This window comes from Embiotoca jacksoni, unplaced genomic scaffold, assembly GCF_022577435.1.
Source record: "Embiotoca jacksoni isolate LCO1_2020_lvr unplaced genomic scaffold, fEmbJac1.0.p SCAF_4, whole genome shotgun sequence".
Lineage (NCBI taxonomy): Eukaryota > Metazoa > Chordata > Actinopteri > Embiotocidae > Embiotoca > Embiotoca jacksoni.
In genome coordinates, this window is record NW_027185392.1 from 11,292,130 (window position 1) to 11,308,172 (window position 16,043).

The 16,043-nt window shown below is 41.9% G+C and overlaps 1 protein-coding gene across 1 annotated transcript in view; it reads right to left on the bottom strand.

Moving 5' to 3' along the window:
* ube2o (ubiquitin-conjugating enzyme E2O) overlaps window positions 1-16,043 on the bottom strand; it is a 39,349-nt gene that overhangs the window by 12,252 nt on the left and 11,054 nt on the right. Inside the window, 9 exon segments of the mRNA XM_069168432.1 lie at window positions 751-913; window positions 1,801-1,858; window positions 2,095-2,245; window positions 2,644-2,753; window positions 2,944-3,087; window positions 3,518-3,581; window positions 3,752-3,849; window positions 5,222-5,332; window positions 5,695-5,754. Of these exon segments, the coding sequence (XP_069024533.1) occupies window positions 751-913; window positions 1,801-1,858; window positions 2,095-2,245; window positions 2,644-2,753; window positions 2,944-3,087; window positions 3,518-3,581; window positions 3,752-3,849; window positions 5,222-5,332; window positions 5,695-5,754 (959 nt within the window).

Below are 16,043 nucleotides of genomic sequence, written 5' to 3' on the forward strand. Positions count from 1 at the left end.
TCAATTAACTAATCGATTAATCGACTAACCTTTGCAGCTTTACTTTCAGGGGCATTGAACAGGACAGTCAACAGACACAGGTCTTGTAAACACAATAACGTTAACAACTACAACATATATTCAAATTCAGTTCAATAGACCTGCAATAACTTTTCTGAATCTTATAAGGGTCATATTTTGGTTGTGTTTGAGACATGACGACTCAACTCTAAACAGGTCTGACTTGTGATGAGGCTGTCCGGCAGGCTTCGGTCTCCGGCTGTCAAACTGACACAACATATCTACATCACTTTCACTTTAATATGTATTATTAAAAGTGTTAGTTACCGTCTGATATCTGCTCTTCTCTCAAATTCACACGCATGAAATCGAGTTAATTAAAAACCAGCAGCTCAGCTTCATAAATACTATAAATCAAACTTAAACATTACTGGAGTTACATGTCACATCTGTGAGGTAACTCGGCAGGGAAATGACAATAAGCAGAATAATTAGGTCCTGCAGACCAGGTGTGTGATGGCCAAAAGAAGTTCTGCCACAGTGAGTCGTTATTGTACTGGACAGCGTATGATCTCTGACGGGAACCTTAAATATGCTCATGCTTGTGTTAACTCCCTTCACTACTGCATCAGATCACATCATGATTACAGAATCTCACCTCAACTATGTAAACACCCTGTAAGAGGACCAAGTAGCTGATAAGGCGAGTTTATCAAGTGCCTCTTGCACTTAGATACGATGTAAACAGACCTGGTGTCGTCGGTGTCTTCTGCAGCCTCGTCATCGGCATCCTGCTCCCCGTGTTCGGCCGACGTGTCGTTGGCGTTGTGGGAGTCTGGCGGGTTCTGGACGGCCACAACGGGGCCGTTGTTGTTGGGATGAGTCGAGTCCGCCTGCTCTGATTTGTGCTCGCCTGGAGGACAGAGACGTTACAGTAATTTAGTGACGGCAGTGTATAGCATTTATAGATTATTGATGTTCAACCAGCTAGAGTGTCGAATAGATTTGACATTCAATCATATATCTATAGAACATTTTCATAAGGAGCCAGACATTAGCTCATATTTGACTTGAAGTTCTTATTTTGATGTGGTTTCACAGAGACGCACAGTCATCCTGTAATTTCTTGAACATGCAGACAAATATATTCCTCAGCTCAAGTGTGCTGCACTTCAGTACAATTTCCAATTAGTCTGTTCCCTCTGCAGCGAGCTCCATTTGTGGAAAGGGCTGCCTGATGTCTCACAGGAACTTGAAATTATTCAGAGATATTCTGCTCTCAGTTACTTTGGGGAGGATGTAAGCAAAAACGAAAAGAAAAGCCCTAACATTATAATAGGCATTACCATTTAATGTCATTACGCATACATGTCCATGCCATATATTACACCAGTAAATGTTTGTTGTAGCTCATTGTTACAATGGCAAGATATTTTAAAAATCCTATTTTAATCTCACATCGGTTGATACTGTACTTCTGTTTATGTGTTGCTCCAGGAAAGTGTTTTTACAAAAACTATTTTATGTCAACAGACTGAACTCCACTGAAAGGATTCAGCATTTCTGAACTTTCTTGTTCCTTACCTGCAAATATCGTCACCACTACTGATTTATCGGCATCAAATTAGGGATAACACAATCCCACATGATGAATGAATGAATGTGTGTGTGAGTGTGAGTGAGTGAGTGAGTGAGTGAGTGAGTGAGTGAGTGTGTGTGTGTGTGTGTGTGTGTGTGTGTGTGTGTGTGTGTGTGTGTCTCTTTGACACTGCGTTCTCTCTACAGAGTGATGTCTGGCACCTTGCAAGTCGGCGTTCTCCATCTTCTTCCCAGAATCTTTCTTGAACATCCTTTTCAACTATAGGAGGCAGACACACAGACAGCGTGAGAGTTTAAAGATGATCAAAAATGCCTCGTAGTTTGAAAGTACTATCTGTCTGTAAAGAAAACACTGACAAACAACTTTCTCAAAATAAACCAGGATCCACTGATCGTCTCTGTTCCTGAACAGTGGATGTAATACAGGTGATTTTTTTTTTTTTAACAATTCCATCTACTGTATACTCTATCACACATAATTACACCAATGCAAACCTTTCTGGCAACAGGGTCTTCAGGCAGGACAGGGGCACCCTCGGGGCCTTCACAGGTGATGCGTGTGGCATCTCCTTTGGCAGGGAAGACATAAAGGGCCCTCTCTCCCAGCTGCCTCTGGGTGTGGTCGTAGTAGCCGAGGCGCCTCACCCTGAAGCCAACCAGAAGAATCACTTTACTAAAACACTACATACTTCAGTCGGGAGCGGCTGCAGTGTATCAGTGTGTGTTTATTCTGTATCTGTGACATACTGGACTTCAACTCAGGCACACACACACACACACACACACACACACACACACACACACACACACACACACACACACACACACAGACTTAAAACTGATCTTTAGATAAAGCTTTGACCAAGATGCCCCTAAAAATCTTAATAAGGAAACCACTGATTCAAAATATCAGCTTGGTTAGTTATGCAAATTCTCCAAGTAGTAAGAAACTGGCAAAACAAACCAAACATGATAAACAAGGTTAACAACAAACACAACTGTAGGGAAGCAGATGTCGAAGTGTGGATGGATGAGTGCACTGACCTGCAGAGGTTTTCCTGTGTGATGGTGGACGGAGGTGGATAGACGCTGTCGGAGCCTTTGGGGGAGTAGCTCTTGGTGATCCACGTCACTTTCAACTCCACCACCTTCACCTGAGGAAAGCGCAACAACCCCCGAGTGAGCGTTTAAACAACTGAAGATCTTGGAAACAGTTTATTCACATCTGACTGATACAGTTTGTCACTGAACAACTTTGTGTTTTGTTAGAGGAAACGCTGAATCGGCTGCTTTCTCTCCCACACACAAGAGTGTGAAAAGAAAGAACCATCATCACTGCCTCACCTCCTCTACCACCACCCTGAACTTGCACTTCCTGCTGAGGACAGGTTTGACCCCTGACAGCCACTGTACGTTAGAGAAGACTTTGGCTGGACCAATCAGGACCTGGCCTGGGTAAAAGCCGTACGCCTCGTCAAAGAACAGACCCTGAATAATCAAACAAAAAAACAAAACCGTGAAAACATACAAACTGTTAGAGAGAGTGCTTTATACTCTTTAAAAGTAAACTTAATTCAACATTTGACTGTTACATTTACAATACAGCACTAATTTAACACCTTCTGTAAATTAAAATAAATTTAATGTCATACAAACATCAAGGCAATCAAAATTTTACTGCCACTGGGGAAAAAGGCACGAGAGTATCAAATCATATTACGTATAAACAGTAATCTTAAACTTCATTAATAAATTCACTATAATTAAAAGAATAAATTTCAGCCTAAATGAAGCAGCATCAGTCACTTGTATTTCAGATTCTGTGTGAACTTCAGTCGGACCCCTGAGCAGCAGCCATACTGAGAACTTAAGAAGCAAATGGACCTGAAGTGACACATGAGAGCTTGTGGCTACGTACCGAATCACTGACATGTGGACAGACGTCGTAAAGCTTGGCACCGTCTTCCACACTCATGGAGCACCTGAGAGGGAAGCAAAGAGACACGACTGGCTGACATTCACTGGATCTGGCACTGATGGATGTGAGCCAGCATGAGCACGCTCACACACACGGTATAGTCACCTACGCGCACGCACGCACGCACGCACGCACGCACGCACGCACACACACACACGCACACACACTGTGTACCTGGCACCGTTGGAAAGCTTGAGGATGATGTGATTGGTCAGGTCGTACACTTTCCCCAGCCAGAAGTCATAGGCAATGTAGTCGCCATACATAAAAGACTGAAACAAAACAGGAACACTATCAATTTCACATTTTACCGAATCATTACCTGAGACAGATTAATTACAGGGTCATACTAACAGCTTGCAGGTCAGAGTCATTCAGCTGCATGCGTTTCATAATCCAACACTGCAGCAGCAACAGATTTTTCCCTCCAGGTACCGAAACATAGTTTCCTGCATTTGAACTGATTCCTTAAGACAGAGGTTCCCAAACTTGTCAGACCACTTCCCACTGCTGATACTAACAATGTTTTTTATAAATTAATTTAACTGAGCAACACCCTCAGAGCACCTAAATAACAACAACATAAAGATGCTGTTTCAAATTTTTTTGGTTAAAGAGGCGTCACTCTGCATCTCAGTCTCTTCTTCAGCATTAAATGTTGTCATTTGCCTCTCAACTGTTTTTCTGGCAACGTCTCCATTTTAAATTCACACTCCCTCACAGGAGTCTGAATACAACTGCATAAAGTAAGGTTAGCATTATGGTAATCATGAGGTTACATCGTCTTACATGGCTAAACTTAGGCGAATTCAATTTTTTGAAAATATTTTAACATCAAATAATACATTTTTACAAAACTGGAATGTGAATGACTGTTGCCTGTTAAATTAAATTAGGAAAATGACAAGTTTTTGGGCTTGTGGCAGTTGTATTGCGTTTGTTAGGTCTTTCTGTGGGACTCTTGCTGACCACCAGGTGGCGCACAGTGTACCACCGGTGGTACACCACCACAGATTGGGAATCACTGCCTCTTAGTACTAAAATGTTTAATCCATGCGAGTTAGTTTACTGCTGACAGTCTGCCTAGGCCAACCCTACTGCTAACGAAAACTCAAGTACATCATTCTGGGTACTAATATATATAATGTTATCCAATGAGATGAAACATTTTGTGTTTGTCACTTACTCAAACATCAAATTATCCTCAACAAAACCATGTAATCACACACACTCCCTGGCTGTACCACGACAAGCTGTATGCTTCACTGCATGTAAAGAAACTTCAGAGACATTTATAATCACATTAGTTAACGTCTATTATTGATAAAAATGCAAGTCATTAAAAGTATTCATGATAGTATCAAAGTAATAAATGCAATAACACTTAATTTTACAGTTTGTAGTGGTCAAATCTCAGCTCTTCAATAAATGTTCAATAACAGTTGTTTTTTTTTTATTTTTATTTTTTTATTTCTAACAGGATGAGCAGAGTCTTTCTGGAACATTTATTTAAAAAAAAAAAAAATTTAAATAAAAAAAAAAAAACAGTTTATATTTCTGCCCTGTAAAATGATGTGTCACCATGACATCTTCGGAACGATTGTTAGGAACCTCCAGCTGCAAAGTGAAATGTTCTCGTCTTACCCAGATGTGCTGCAGGTCTTTGCTGTTGACTGGATACAGCACACAGTTTGTTCCCACTAATTTCACTGCACACTCGATGTCAATGTTTGTCACAATACCACACTGGTTGTCCTGTAACACAACAAAAACAGACACGTATCGTTTAACAGCAGAAAGTTTCAGGTGTAACTCTGTCAGCTTCTGAAGCAGCACGCTGATGTGAGAACAAGACCAAGATCTCATCACGGCTTAATGTTACATTTATATTCAGACTGTAAGATGTTAGACTGCACTGAGACAAAAAGTCTCCCTTTAGTCCTCTGTAAGTTTCAACCTGTAATAATATTTCAGTCGTGTCTGATGCAGCAACCAGAATACAGTGCTGAGCACCGACATGACTGACAAAGAGAGAGACTTGATTGAAAAAGGTGGAAGTAACAAGAGGAGCAGAGAGAAGATGGAAGAGCTATAAACAGACCGAGGACTCCACTTACGTTAGAATTGTTCCGTCGCACGATGTCTCTAATCACGATGGATCGATCTTCAAGTTTCAGCTGGAAAAGAAAGAGAAGACAAGTTGAGCAAATGGTGGCGAACACAGCTGGACGACTTCATCTTCGAGACATCTCGCACCAACAGAAGCTGCCGAGAGTCTGACACCGAAACTTCTTATAACTTCTTATAACAACACTGACCGCAGAGGAGAGCGCTGCACATCAGTAATAAACCAGCTGCACATAAATCCATTCGCACTTAGATCATGATGACAGCATTAATTTGATCTGTCACACCTGCATCCTCACGGTCATGAACGCAACGCGCACACGTGCACGCGCGCACACGCACACACACACACACACACACACACGCGCGCGCGCGCGCACGCTGGACAGACCTGTAACGCCCGAGAGCAGATAAATGCCGTCCAAACAGAGGGACACATCTCACTGAGCTGAGCTGCAGGAGCCTGCAGTGTGTGTTCAACACGGAAGCAGTCAGCAAACACATTTTGTATTATTAATCGACACAGAAATATAAACAATATGGTTTATAAAGGCAAACAGCCTGATGGACAGATGAAGCCAAAACCCACACGGATCAGAGGACAGAAAACAGAAGCTGTTGGACTAAACTTGGCTGCAGTGCAGCTCCCCGAAGGGAAACCTTCATCCTGCGAACTGAATGTTGCTGTGTCACACTCTGCAGGCATTTAGCTTTAAACCAGCAAAAAAAAAAAAAAAAAAAGGAAAACATGCTGGTGTGTTGTTTCAGGTATCTGTAAGACAATGAAATACGCCCGAGTAACAGATCCATGAGTTTAAAGGCTTATCCAACGCTAACACACTGCACAGCACTTTCAGTCTATGAGAAGGGATCAGTGGCTGTCATTTCACCCTCTTAAACAATGATCATCAGGTAAACAGCAGGAAAAACAAAAACGCATTAATCTTCATCTCCCAGGACTGCATGTAGCAAACGCTGGCGACCCGGAGTTTTTCAGCCAGAACTCTCAGCCTCGTTCTGCCAATGAGAAGAATTACACCGCTGCACTTTAGTCTGTCTGAACACAGCCTTGAGCAAGTCTCAATTCAAATTGAACTGGTAAAAGTCAAAGAAAGTGCAAATGTAAGATATTTAGCGCCTCAGTAAATGTGCCGCACTATCCTGAGTTAGCAGCCAAAACTCTCCTCTAAAGCAGCACAAAGGATTCTGCTTATCTCAGCCTTCATGTGCGCTATCTCTGAAGAGAGGAAGCAGATATATGGGATACTCTGTTATAATATAATTACAACTTTCACACCAGTGCCATCCATCATTCAGGACAAGTGAGATGCCGCTCTTTATACCTCGCAGCTGCTCTTCAGCCTTTATTATCTACGCTGCTGATTCACAAGACAGACATGACTGATGATAAATAAACATTACGAATGTTAATGTGTCTAATGGGCTCGTTATACATCTACCTCCCCTTTAATAAACTGCAACATAAAAGTACTTGATAGATTCAAACAAGAAAAAGAGAAATTATCAAAAACGAAGGAAGATCAAATGAAGTACTGAACTATTTCCTCCATTAGCCGGTTTGGTTAATACACTAACTTGATTTGCAACTCAGTGCAAGTATCATTACCTTGCTGTACACTTAGACTGGGTCTGAAAAATAACCCCTATGCAGAAGTGCCTCAAACTCGAATACCACCGAGGGCCAATAGGGGTTGGCTCCAGAAAGGCTCTGGCTCCACAGACAAAGTCAATACTGTTTGTTTTTTTCCACTCGTCATTTTGGTATCATTCGCTAAAGTCAGTCCTTCTTATTAGTTGTCTTGGGGTCCATCTGAAAATAATCCCGTTATTAATTAGAAATTAGGCCTCAAAAAGCTGTGTTTTTGGGGTGTGTGTATGTTTGATTGACAGGCCTGTGGTACTGTCAGGTTTCTGCTATAGATGGGCGGGGCGTAGTGTCCTCGGGTTTCCAATCACATTGAGTCATATCCACTGCTCGCTTGCTCCCTCCCACCTCGGCCAAATATGGTCACGTCCAAACCGCTCGAAACTAGCAAGATAGCAATGGCCAAATGCAAGTTAAATGCAAAAGTAGAGGACTCAGCACTTTCTTTTACTACAATGAAGTAACTCTTGGACTTTAACTTTGACAAAACAAAAACAACTTGGATTTAGATTTTTGACAGTTTATACACCAAACATGTAATTCATCAACAAAGAAAATATGGAGACTAATTAGATAGGGAATATAATCATTAGTTGCAGCACTGCTTTATAAAAATCTATTATAACACCTTACTGTTTTTGTACTGTAATTATACTGTTATTCTGGTGTGATAAATGTGTTTGAACTGCAATGCCAAAACACATTGTACCTCACGGAGGGAGATGTGGTTTTTTTTGCATCAGCAATGGTACCCACCACAGCTGAACAGACAAAAAGCACAGCACCTGCAGTCCCCTTATGAAGGTCAGGAGCAGGAACGCGTCGGCCTGACAAAAGTTATCTCTTATACTACAGGTGGTGCCGGGAGGTCTTCATGTTTTAAGCCACTAACTTTGAATTGAGAAAGAAAACAACAAAAAAAGCCAAATGCAGCCAATTTAGATTACATTTGCTGATCTTAATAAAGCAGCGTTAGAATTTTGTGATAGAAAGTAAACAAGAGTTTAAAAAGAGGACGTGAAATGTCCCAGAAGACCTGTGGGAGGCCCTGTTGACATGCTAGCAGCTGCAGACAGCATGCTCTGCTGGCAGGAAGTACACAGAAAAGTGTCAGCAAACCACCAACGAGCACGTCTGAGTTCAGACGGAGACAAATGTGATTTTCACCGAGGTTTCATCTGACTGCGGAAAACAGGAGGGGAACGTGTCTTTAACAGACGGCAGGGTGGTTGATGTTTAAACCTTAGAAACTGTTGTTTTTTTTTTATCATCGATTAGAAGTGATTATGTCGCACTTTTGTGTACAAAAACAGGCCATAGTGTAACTATTAGAACAGCAACAATAAATTTATTAATCAAATAGTCTAAACACGTTACATTGGGAAGGAAAATATATTGTAGTTTATGCTGTAGTAAAGTACTACCAGCACCATTTTCTGATTTTAAGTTAACTGAATAATTAATCGATTAATTGAAGAAATAATTGCCAGATTAACTGACTAACTTTTGTAACTTTGAGCCCCATGGTTCTTTAATTTCAAAAAATAAATTAAAAAAAGATTAGAACTAATAGTTCCATAATGCGCAGCATGATTATTATTATTATTACAGGAGGTGATTACATATTACACACCGAGCAGTGCTTAAAAGAAAGAAAAAAGCTCGAACTGCCCAAACTTCCTACTGAGGACAGAATTACAGGCACCTGCCAGCACATTCACACTCTCCTGTCTTTGGCAGCGCTGCTCTGTCTCCTCCTGTAACCCGACTCCACTGGATTCTGGGAGAAGGGAAACTGAGTGAGAGTGTGTGTGGAGGGGATACGATCGATGGGTCGCCATGTTGCCTTGTAATCTATTAAACAGCAGCCAGTCTGCTCCACAGCTCAGGGTTAAAGCGCCCGCACACACAGAGAGAGAGAGAGAGAGAGACAGAGACAGAGAGAGACAGAGAGAGAGAGACATAGAGAGACAGAGACAGAGAGAGAGAGAGAGACTTGTCTCCCTTCTCATCGAAACCTTTTAGCCGAGAGGCGCAGAGCATTTTTTTGGACACAGAGACGTGGCTCTTCTTCATTAATATTCTCTCAGTGCATCGTGCTGCAGTGCGCTACCAGTAACATATTTCCTCTCCACTTCAGAAACACTGTTCAAATCTACAGTGTTTCCCAGGTACAGCAATACAACATCTAAAGTCAGACTTTGGCTCCAGACCACTGAAAACCACCACAGCAGCGATTACCAATTCGGACCTGGATGTGAGTTTGCGGGTCAGGCAGATGTTAAACATGTTTGGCGAGAATAATTTTGCATCACCTCACAATAACTTTTTGATTTCCTCTGAACCTTTAAGGAAGGCTGAGCTGCATTGTGATACAGCATCCTGTACTATATGGCTGTGACTACAGTGAAGAGTCAGTGCACCCTCAGCTGTCTGTCAGGCACACGTCTGTACCAACCACATCTAGAAGGAAAAGCAGAGGAGCTGGTTCACTGCTGAGACCGACTGTCAGTCTGATTATGACTGCAGACTTAATATGACATCGCTGTCACTGTGGCTTCAGCCGTGGTTGTACTTTGGTTTTGCGTTATGACTAACACCGACAACACGCAGCGGTTGTTTGTGCAGGGATGGTTGTACTGGCTGAGCGTTGTGTTGAACTTACTTTATTCTTGTGGTGTTTTGTTAAGATATTGATCATGGAAGCACAACAGGTTAAAATAGTAGCAGCTGGACTGCTGTAGAGCAGCCTTGTAAAATGAGTAATGACCCTAAACTGTATATAAAAGAGGATGTAGCTTCTGGGTCTGAAAAATGAGGCCAAAGTCAACATATTTTTTCCACAAGTGAATATGGTGTCATTCGCTAAAGTCACGCCTTCTTATTCGTTTTCTGGCGGTCCATCTAAAAATAATCCCATCATCAATTAAATATTAGGCCTCAAAAGGTGGTATGTTTGGGGGCGTGTCTGTCTGATTGACAGCCCTGTCGTAGAGTGAGGTTTCTACTATAGGTGGGCGGGGCGTAGTGTCCTTGGGTTCCCAATCAGATCACTCGCTCCTCTCCAGCTCTTCCAAATATGGTGAAGTCACTGATGGTCGTCACTTGGTAATGAGCACATCGTCCCTCGTTTCCATAGTATCCGTGTCCTTTGACTGGCAGTGTATTATACCTGGAGCAGCGTACCAACTGATCACATGAACCAGAGGAAATATAAACCAGAGTGGGATAAAAAAAAAATAAATAAAGATCTGTCAAGAGCCTCTGTAATAACCCACTTAATATATATAGGTGTAATTTGTAATTGCCTACATAACTTGAAAATGTATTATGTCACTGTTACCTAGATTCTGCTCCAGAGCCCCTCGACTGGGAGTGATTACTCTCCAGGAAGAGGCAAAATAGAGGCAGAGGGAGGACACTGCTATCTCACTGATCACAGAGATAAAAAGAAAAGAGGAAAAAATGTTCAGCTTCGATTACAGTTATTTCACAGTAGAAATGCAGCACTGTTGCACGCTGCTTAAACAGCTGTCTGGGGAAGTGGGTATGTTTGCGTACGCAGTATCCGGGTTAAGTCTTAGCCTTTTTAGATCATATTTTGGATATGACATTTACGTGGCACATTAAAAACTATTCCTGCTTGAACATTATTTTAACAGTACCCCAGTTTCTAGATGGAGATCCCTTTTTTACCGTGCTGTGTTTGTATTATTCAAGATAAGTTGTTCTCATGTATATCATCACTGTGTTTGTTTCTGCCTGCCTAAATGAGCAGACTCTGATTGACAAATAAAATGTAACGAGTGGATCAATATATTTTTTTAAGTTTTCCTAATGCAGCTCGGGCTGAGGAAGAATCTGCCGACATGGTAGACATCAATGTGAAACCCAGACAAGGTATTCACGTCACAGTATCTGAAGTTCTCACACGAAAGTAAGGGGTTATTCTAGGTTTCAGGAAAAAGACTCAAATCTGAATGCTGATACAAAAACCTGATTCATTAGCTGAAGCCAATAAAGAAGTTTCAAAATCTGCAGTGTCTCAAGTGGTCACACAAGGTAAACTCAAAAAGCAATTCATTGCCCAAAGATGTTAAAATGGCCAACTTTACAGCAGAAATAAACTTGCCAACAACATGGTACAAAAAACAGTTTTGGTCTCTGAGTTTGTCACTATACCAAAATGCTGGTAGTCGGTACCAACACCACCTGAAATCCACAATTCACGATACCAATTTTGATACCACAGCAATAAAATTAACCAATGCAATGAGTGTCTTTTAACTTGAATTTGTTTATTTGCGTGTTTTCTTTGTTTTCTTTTTTTCTTTGGGGGGGAGGGGGCACCTGTATCAGCAGGAGAGCTGCTAATGCTCGGTCCACGGCGGCTGTGCATGATCAGCAGCAGAGCTTTTAATTGATTCCTCGCCTCTGTCGGCAGATTCAGGTATTTTGGCCTGATTTTCTAACGTCACCGAGGCTACACCCGTTTTTTTTTTTTTTAAATATAGTCAGTGATCATAACAGGAATATTTACATTTATAGAAAAAAATTGATCATCTCAATGCAAAATGTTGGGGGAGATTCGTAGGTCTGTGCATAGATGTGTTTAATGATTCAGCTCAGTTCTGTTTACATCTTGTCAAATGTGTACAGTATTATTGAGTCTTTCACAATTGAAGGGAGAAATCTGGCGACCTCTTATTTTTTTTAAAAATCCCACATATCAGAGCTGCTACCGTGAAGAGGAGCAGGAATAGTTTGATAACTCTGTGGTTTGTTTGGCGGTCGAGTGAATGCCATATTAATATGAGGCAAAGTCCTCCCTTTGTAAAGTGTGCACGTGAAGCAGATGTGCGTTACTGGCGGAGAAGGGCGGCTCCTCCTTGTTACTCACATGATGCACACAACTCCTTAAGGCACCATGAAATCAAAGCTTTGTCTCTGCTCCACTGCTGTGGTGGTGATTTATGCATTTCTTCAAAATCTTCTTCTTCAGACACATAAACACTGGATACACTATAACACTCATCAAAACTGGACTTAAACACATCCGCACGTACTCACGACATGAATGCAAAATGAGCGCAGGACTAACTGCGGGGTTAAAACAATGCAGCTGACTGTTGCTATGGCTCGAATAGTGATGAAGAGAAGAGGCGATGCGGCGGTGGTGAGCACAGACTCAGACAACAACAACAAAAAAAAGAAAAAAAGAAAAGACTTGTCTGTGTGTGTGGCACCTGGCTCCGAGATGGAAGGCAACCACGGCTGCCTCCATCCAGGCTGATAAACCAGAAGGGGCCCGATTGATTACAGGAATCGATGGAGGACAGTATTTGCTTTGACTTCCCGGCCTAATTAACACAAGTAATTATTCAGGTGCAGTGCAAAGAGGAGGAAGAGGAGCAGAGAGAGACGCCGCAGAGAGCTGCAGCTCCGGGCCACGCCTGTTCTCCTCTCTGACAGACGGCTTTCTATACCGGGCTGACTTGTCATTCACTCTCGTCTTTGTACTTAAGAGACATCCGAGCCACGAACAGAGGAGGAAGCGAAAACAAATACAGGCGGATTCAGTAGTAACAAGTGCGCTTTGATATTTCCTCCACACACACACACATGTAGGTGAAATTCCACCCACACATGCTGCTAAAAATCAATCTCGGATAATGAAGGTGCAAAATCGTACAACGCTACATCCTGCACCTCCGCCTGCAGCTTCAGGCAAATTATATTTCTGTTACGTCACAGGAGTTTTAGGGAATTGAAAATTAACCATTTCCCAAGAAGAGGTGAACACACTCTTACAGCGTGAGCACTTCTGGGTTCAACTGCGTTGGGATTTGTGGATTCTGTGAGAAGTGAAACGCTCTGAACCTCCTCGAACTCACTCTTCTTCTCTACACTGCAAGTATTTTAACACTGTGTGGGATTGATAAAACTATGTACCGTTTCACTGACTTCAATGATTTGTAGCTTTACAGAACAATATGCTGAAGAAAAAGCATTCTCTTTTCAACTAGTTCATCATATCCCAGTTTGTATGTGGCTAGTTAATCCATATTGAGCAGACTGATCATAAACAGACTGTGAGAGTGATGCTACAGTCTGTCGTGGCGTCATGTCATACTTAACAAACAGATAAACTGCCATTTCTGCATTTCTAAAAACAGCACTTCCGTTTTTTTGTCTGAGTGTTTACTTCCTCAAAGTCAGAGTCAAGCGAAGGCGAGCTCTAACTAGAAATCAAACCGAAATAGGAAACACATCAGTCTTCAGCTGAAGGGATGTCATGTGGAGGAATATTTGTGTGGGTGCAACGTGACCTTACATCAGGTTTCCCAGCCTCAACACGTAGAACAAGCTATGAAGGGAGCGAGAAAGATGTCTAACACCTTTTCCCTGCTTGTTTAGTTTTATGCAGAGTTTAATCTGATTTAACTGCTGCTGCCTTCATGTTATATGGGATGGGTGGCAAAGATGTTTACGACTTGCCAGTGTTCACATCATTGGGCATTTCAAGATGGCAGCTGCCAGTCTTCACACATTATGAAGATTAAAGTCGCCTTAGGAGCTTCTTGTGTTGCACCAGGAGAACGGCTGGGATTTGTTTCGGTCCAAAAAGAGACCAAAACATAGAAACATCATACCAACGTTAACAAAACACAGAGATGTAAAGTACCTGGCAAGCTGTTTGCTAAAAACACTTCAAAAAACACTTCTTTATAGTATGGATGAGTCATTAAATATGCAAAAAGTCGTTAAAATATAGCTCGAAGAACATCAGTCTATTAATGGCCAGACGAAGTGAGTTTGATGTTGCACGAGCAGCGCAAACAACGGCCCTCGTTGGTCGAGTAATAGTCGAATAGTTCCCAGCAAATATCAAATAGTATTTTAGTTTCAAATGCCAATCCCTACTTCATAATAACCATTAATAAAGTGTTGAGTTAACACTAACGTGCTTGTTCAGTATAACACAATCATTATTAAATATCAGTGTTTATTTATCAATAAAGTTTGAGACGTTGATGATACTTCTGTTTAGTTTAGCATCAAACTGGACATAAATCTTTCCCAGTCATTAATTAGAGCACTGCTGATACCACATGAACACAGCATTAGACACATAAATAAAGACAGTTTCTAATGTCCAGCCAGTTTGAGGGAGCGGCTGGGATTAACGTCGAGCACAAGAAATATTGACTGTTTGCATCGTTTAGAAATATGTGGTGAAATAATTTCCTTCACCGCCTCTCTAATGAACATCTACGCTGTGCATCTGTATGCTCACTTTGATCCAGATACTCTCTGGCTGCTGCTACCAAGTCAATACTCAGTAAAATACCATTCAGGAATCTCTTGAGCTTGTGTGGATTGGTTTGTGCATGTTAAAGCCTCCTGTTGTGCTTCCTGATTGGCTGACATGATGCTGCACTTCCTAAACAAAACAGAGGGAAGTTGTCACACTAGACTGAGAAGGGATTTAAGGGGGCATAATCTGACAGATCTTTATTCATTTTTTTTCTACCAAAAATAAAATGATACACAAATGGGTTTCCAGAATGTGACAAAGCCCAAAAAAATAGAAAAAAAATAGAGGCCAAACCCAATACTTGCAGCCGAGGTTTATGTTAACGCAGAAAAACAACTGAATCATGAATCAATCCTCACACCCTGATTTCTTCCTCGCTGCTGCAGGACAGCGCAGTCCGACTGAGGCCTGTATTGATTAGGACACACAGGAAGGGTTCACAGCTCTATTAAAAAGAGAGCAGGCACAAGGCCTTTTACCCACGAAAACCACAGGGGAATGACGAGAGGACTAATAGCACAGAGTATCTATTATAGAGCAATCTCCTTACTGTGTAATTTGAGAGATGAAATTTTAAAAAAAAACAACACAAATGGAAAAAGCAAGAAGAAATAAAGATGGAGAAGAGGGAGGAAGGAACTAAGAGCTGCATGACACAGAGCAGTGTACATTAGCAGGAGTGTAAAATAAAAAAAATAAAAAAAAATAAAAAGCGAATTAAAAAAAAATAAAAAAATAAAGTCCCAAGGAGGCAGAGAATATAAGATGGAGACAGAGCTGGGATATGAAGGATGGGATGAAGGAGCGTCAAGAGAGTCAAGTCATGATGATGAAGAAATAGATGGGAAAATGTCAGGGGAGAAGATGGCCGGGGAGGGAGGAGGGCACGATGAGAGGTAGACAGGGTGTGACGGGGAGAAAATGAAGAGCAGCAGCGAAAGAGGTACAGAGGAGACAGCAGACTGCCCAACAAGTGGGAGATCGAGACGGATCCCAGGAGGGAGGCAGAGAGGGAGGAAACAAGAAAAGTAAGAGCCAGAAATAGACGACATCGCAGCAAACACTAGTGAGATAGAAAAGGAAGAGGTGGGAGGGGAGGGGAGGGGAGAGGAGAGGGCTGCTTGGATGGATGCAGGCTCCAGCAGTCACTTCAGAGTCTAACTATTCCCATCTGTGTGTGTGTGTGTGTGTGTGTGTGTGTGTGTGTGTGTGTGTGTGTGCGCGTGCGTGCGTGCGTGCGTGCGTGCGTGCGTGTGCAGAGAGAGAAAGAGCAGATCAAATGTGATCCATTATCTCAGGAGCAGGACGTACATCCAGTCAGCACCACATTACGTCAACATTCTCCAACAATGTTC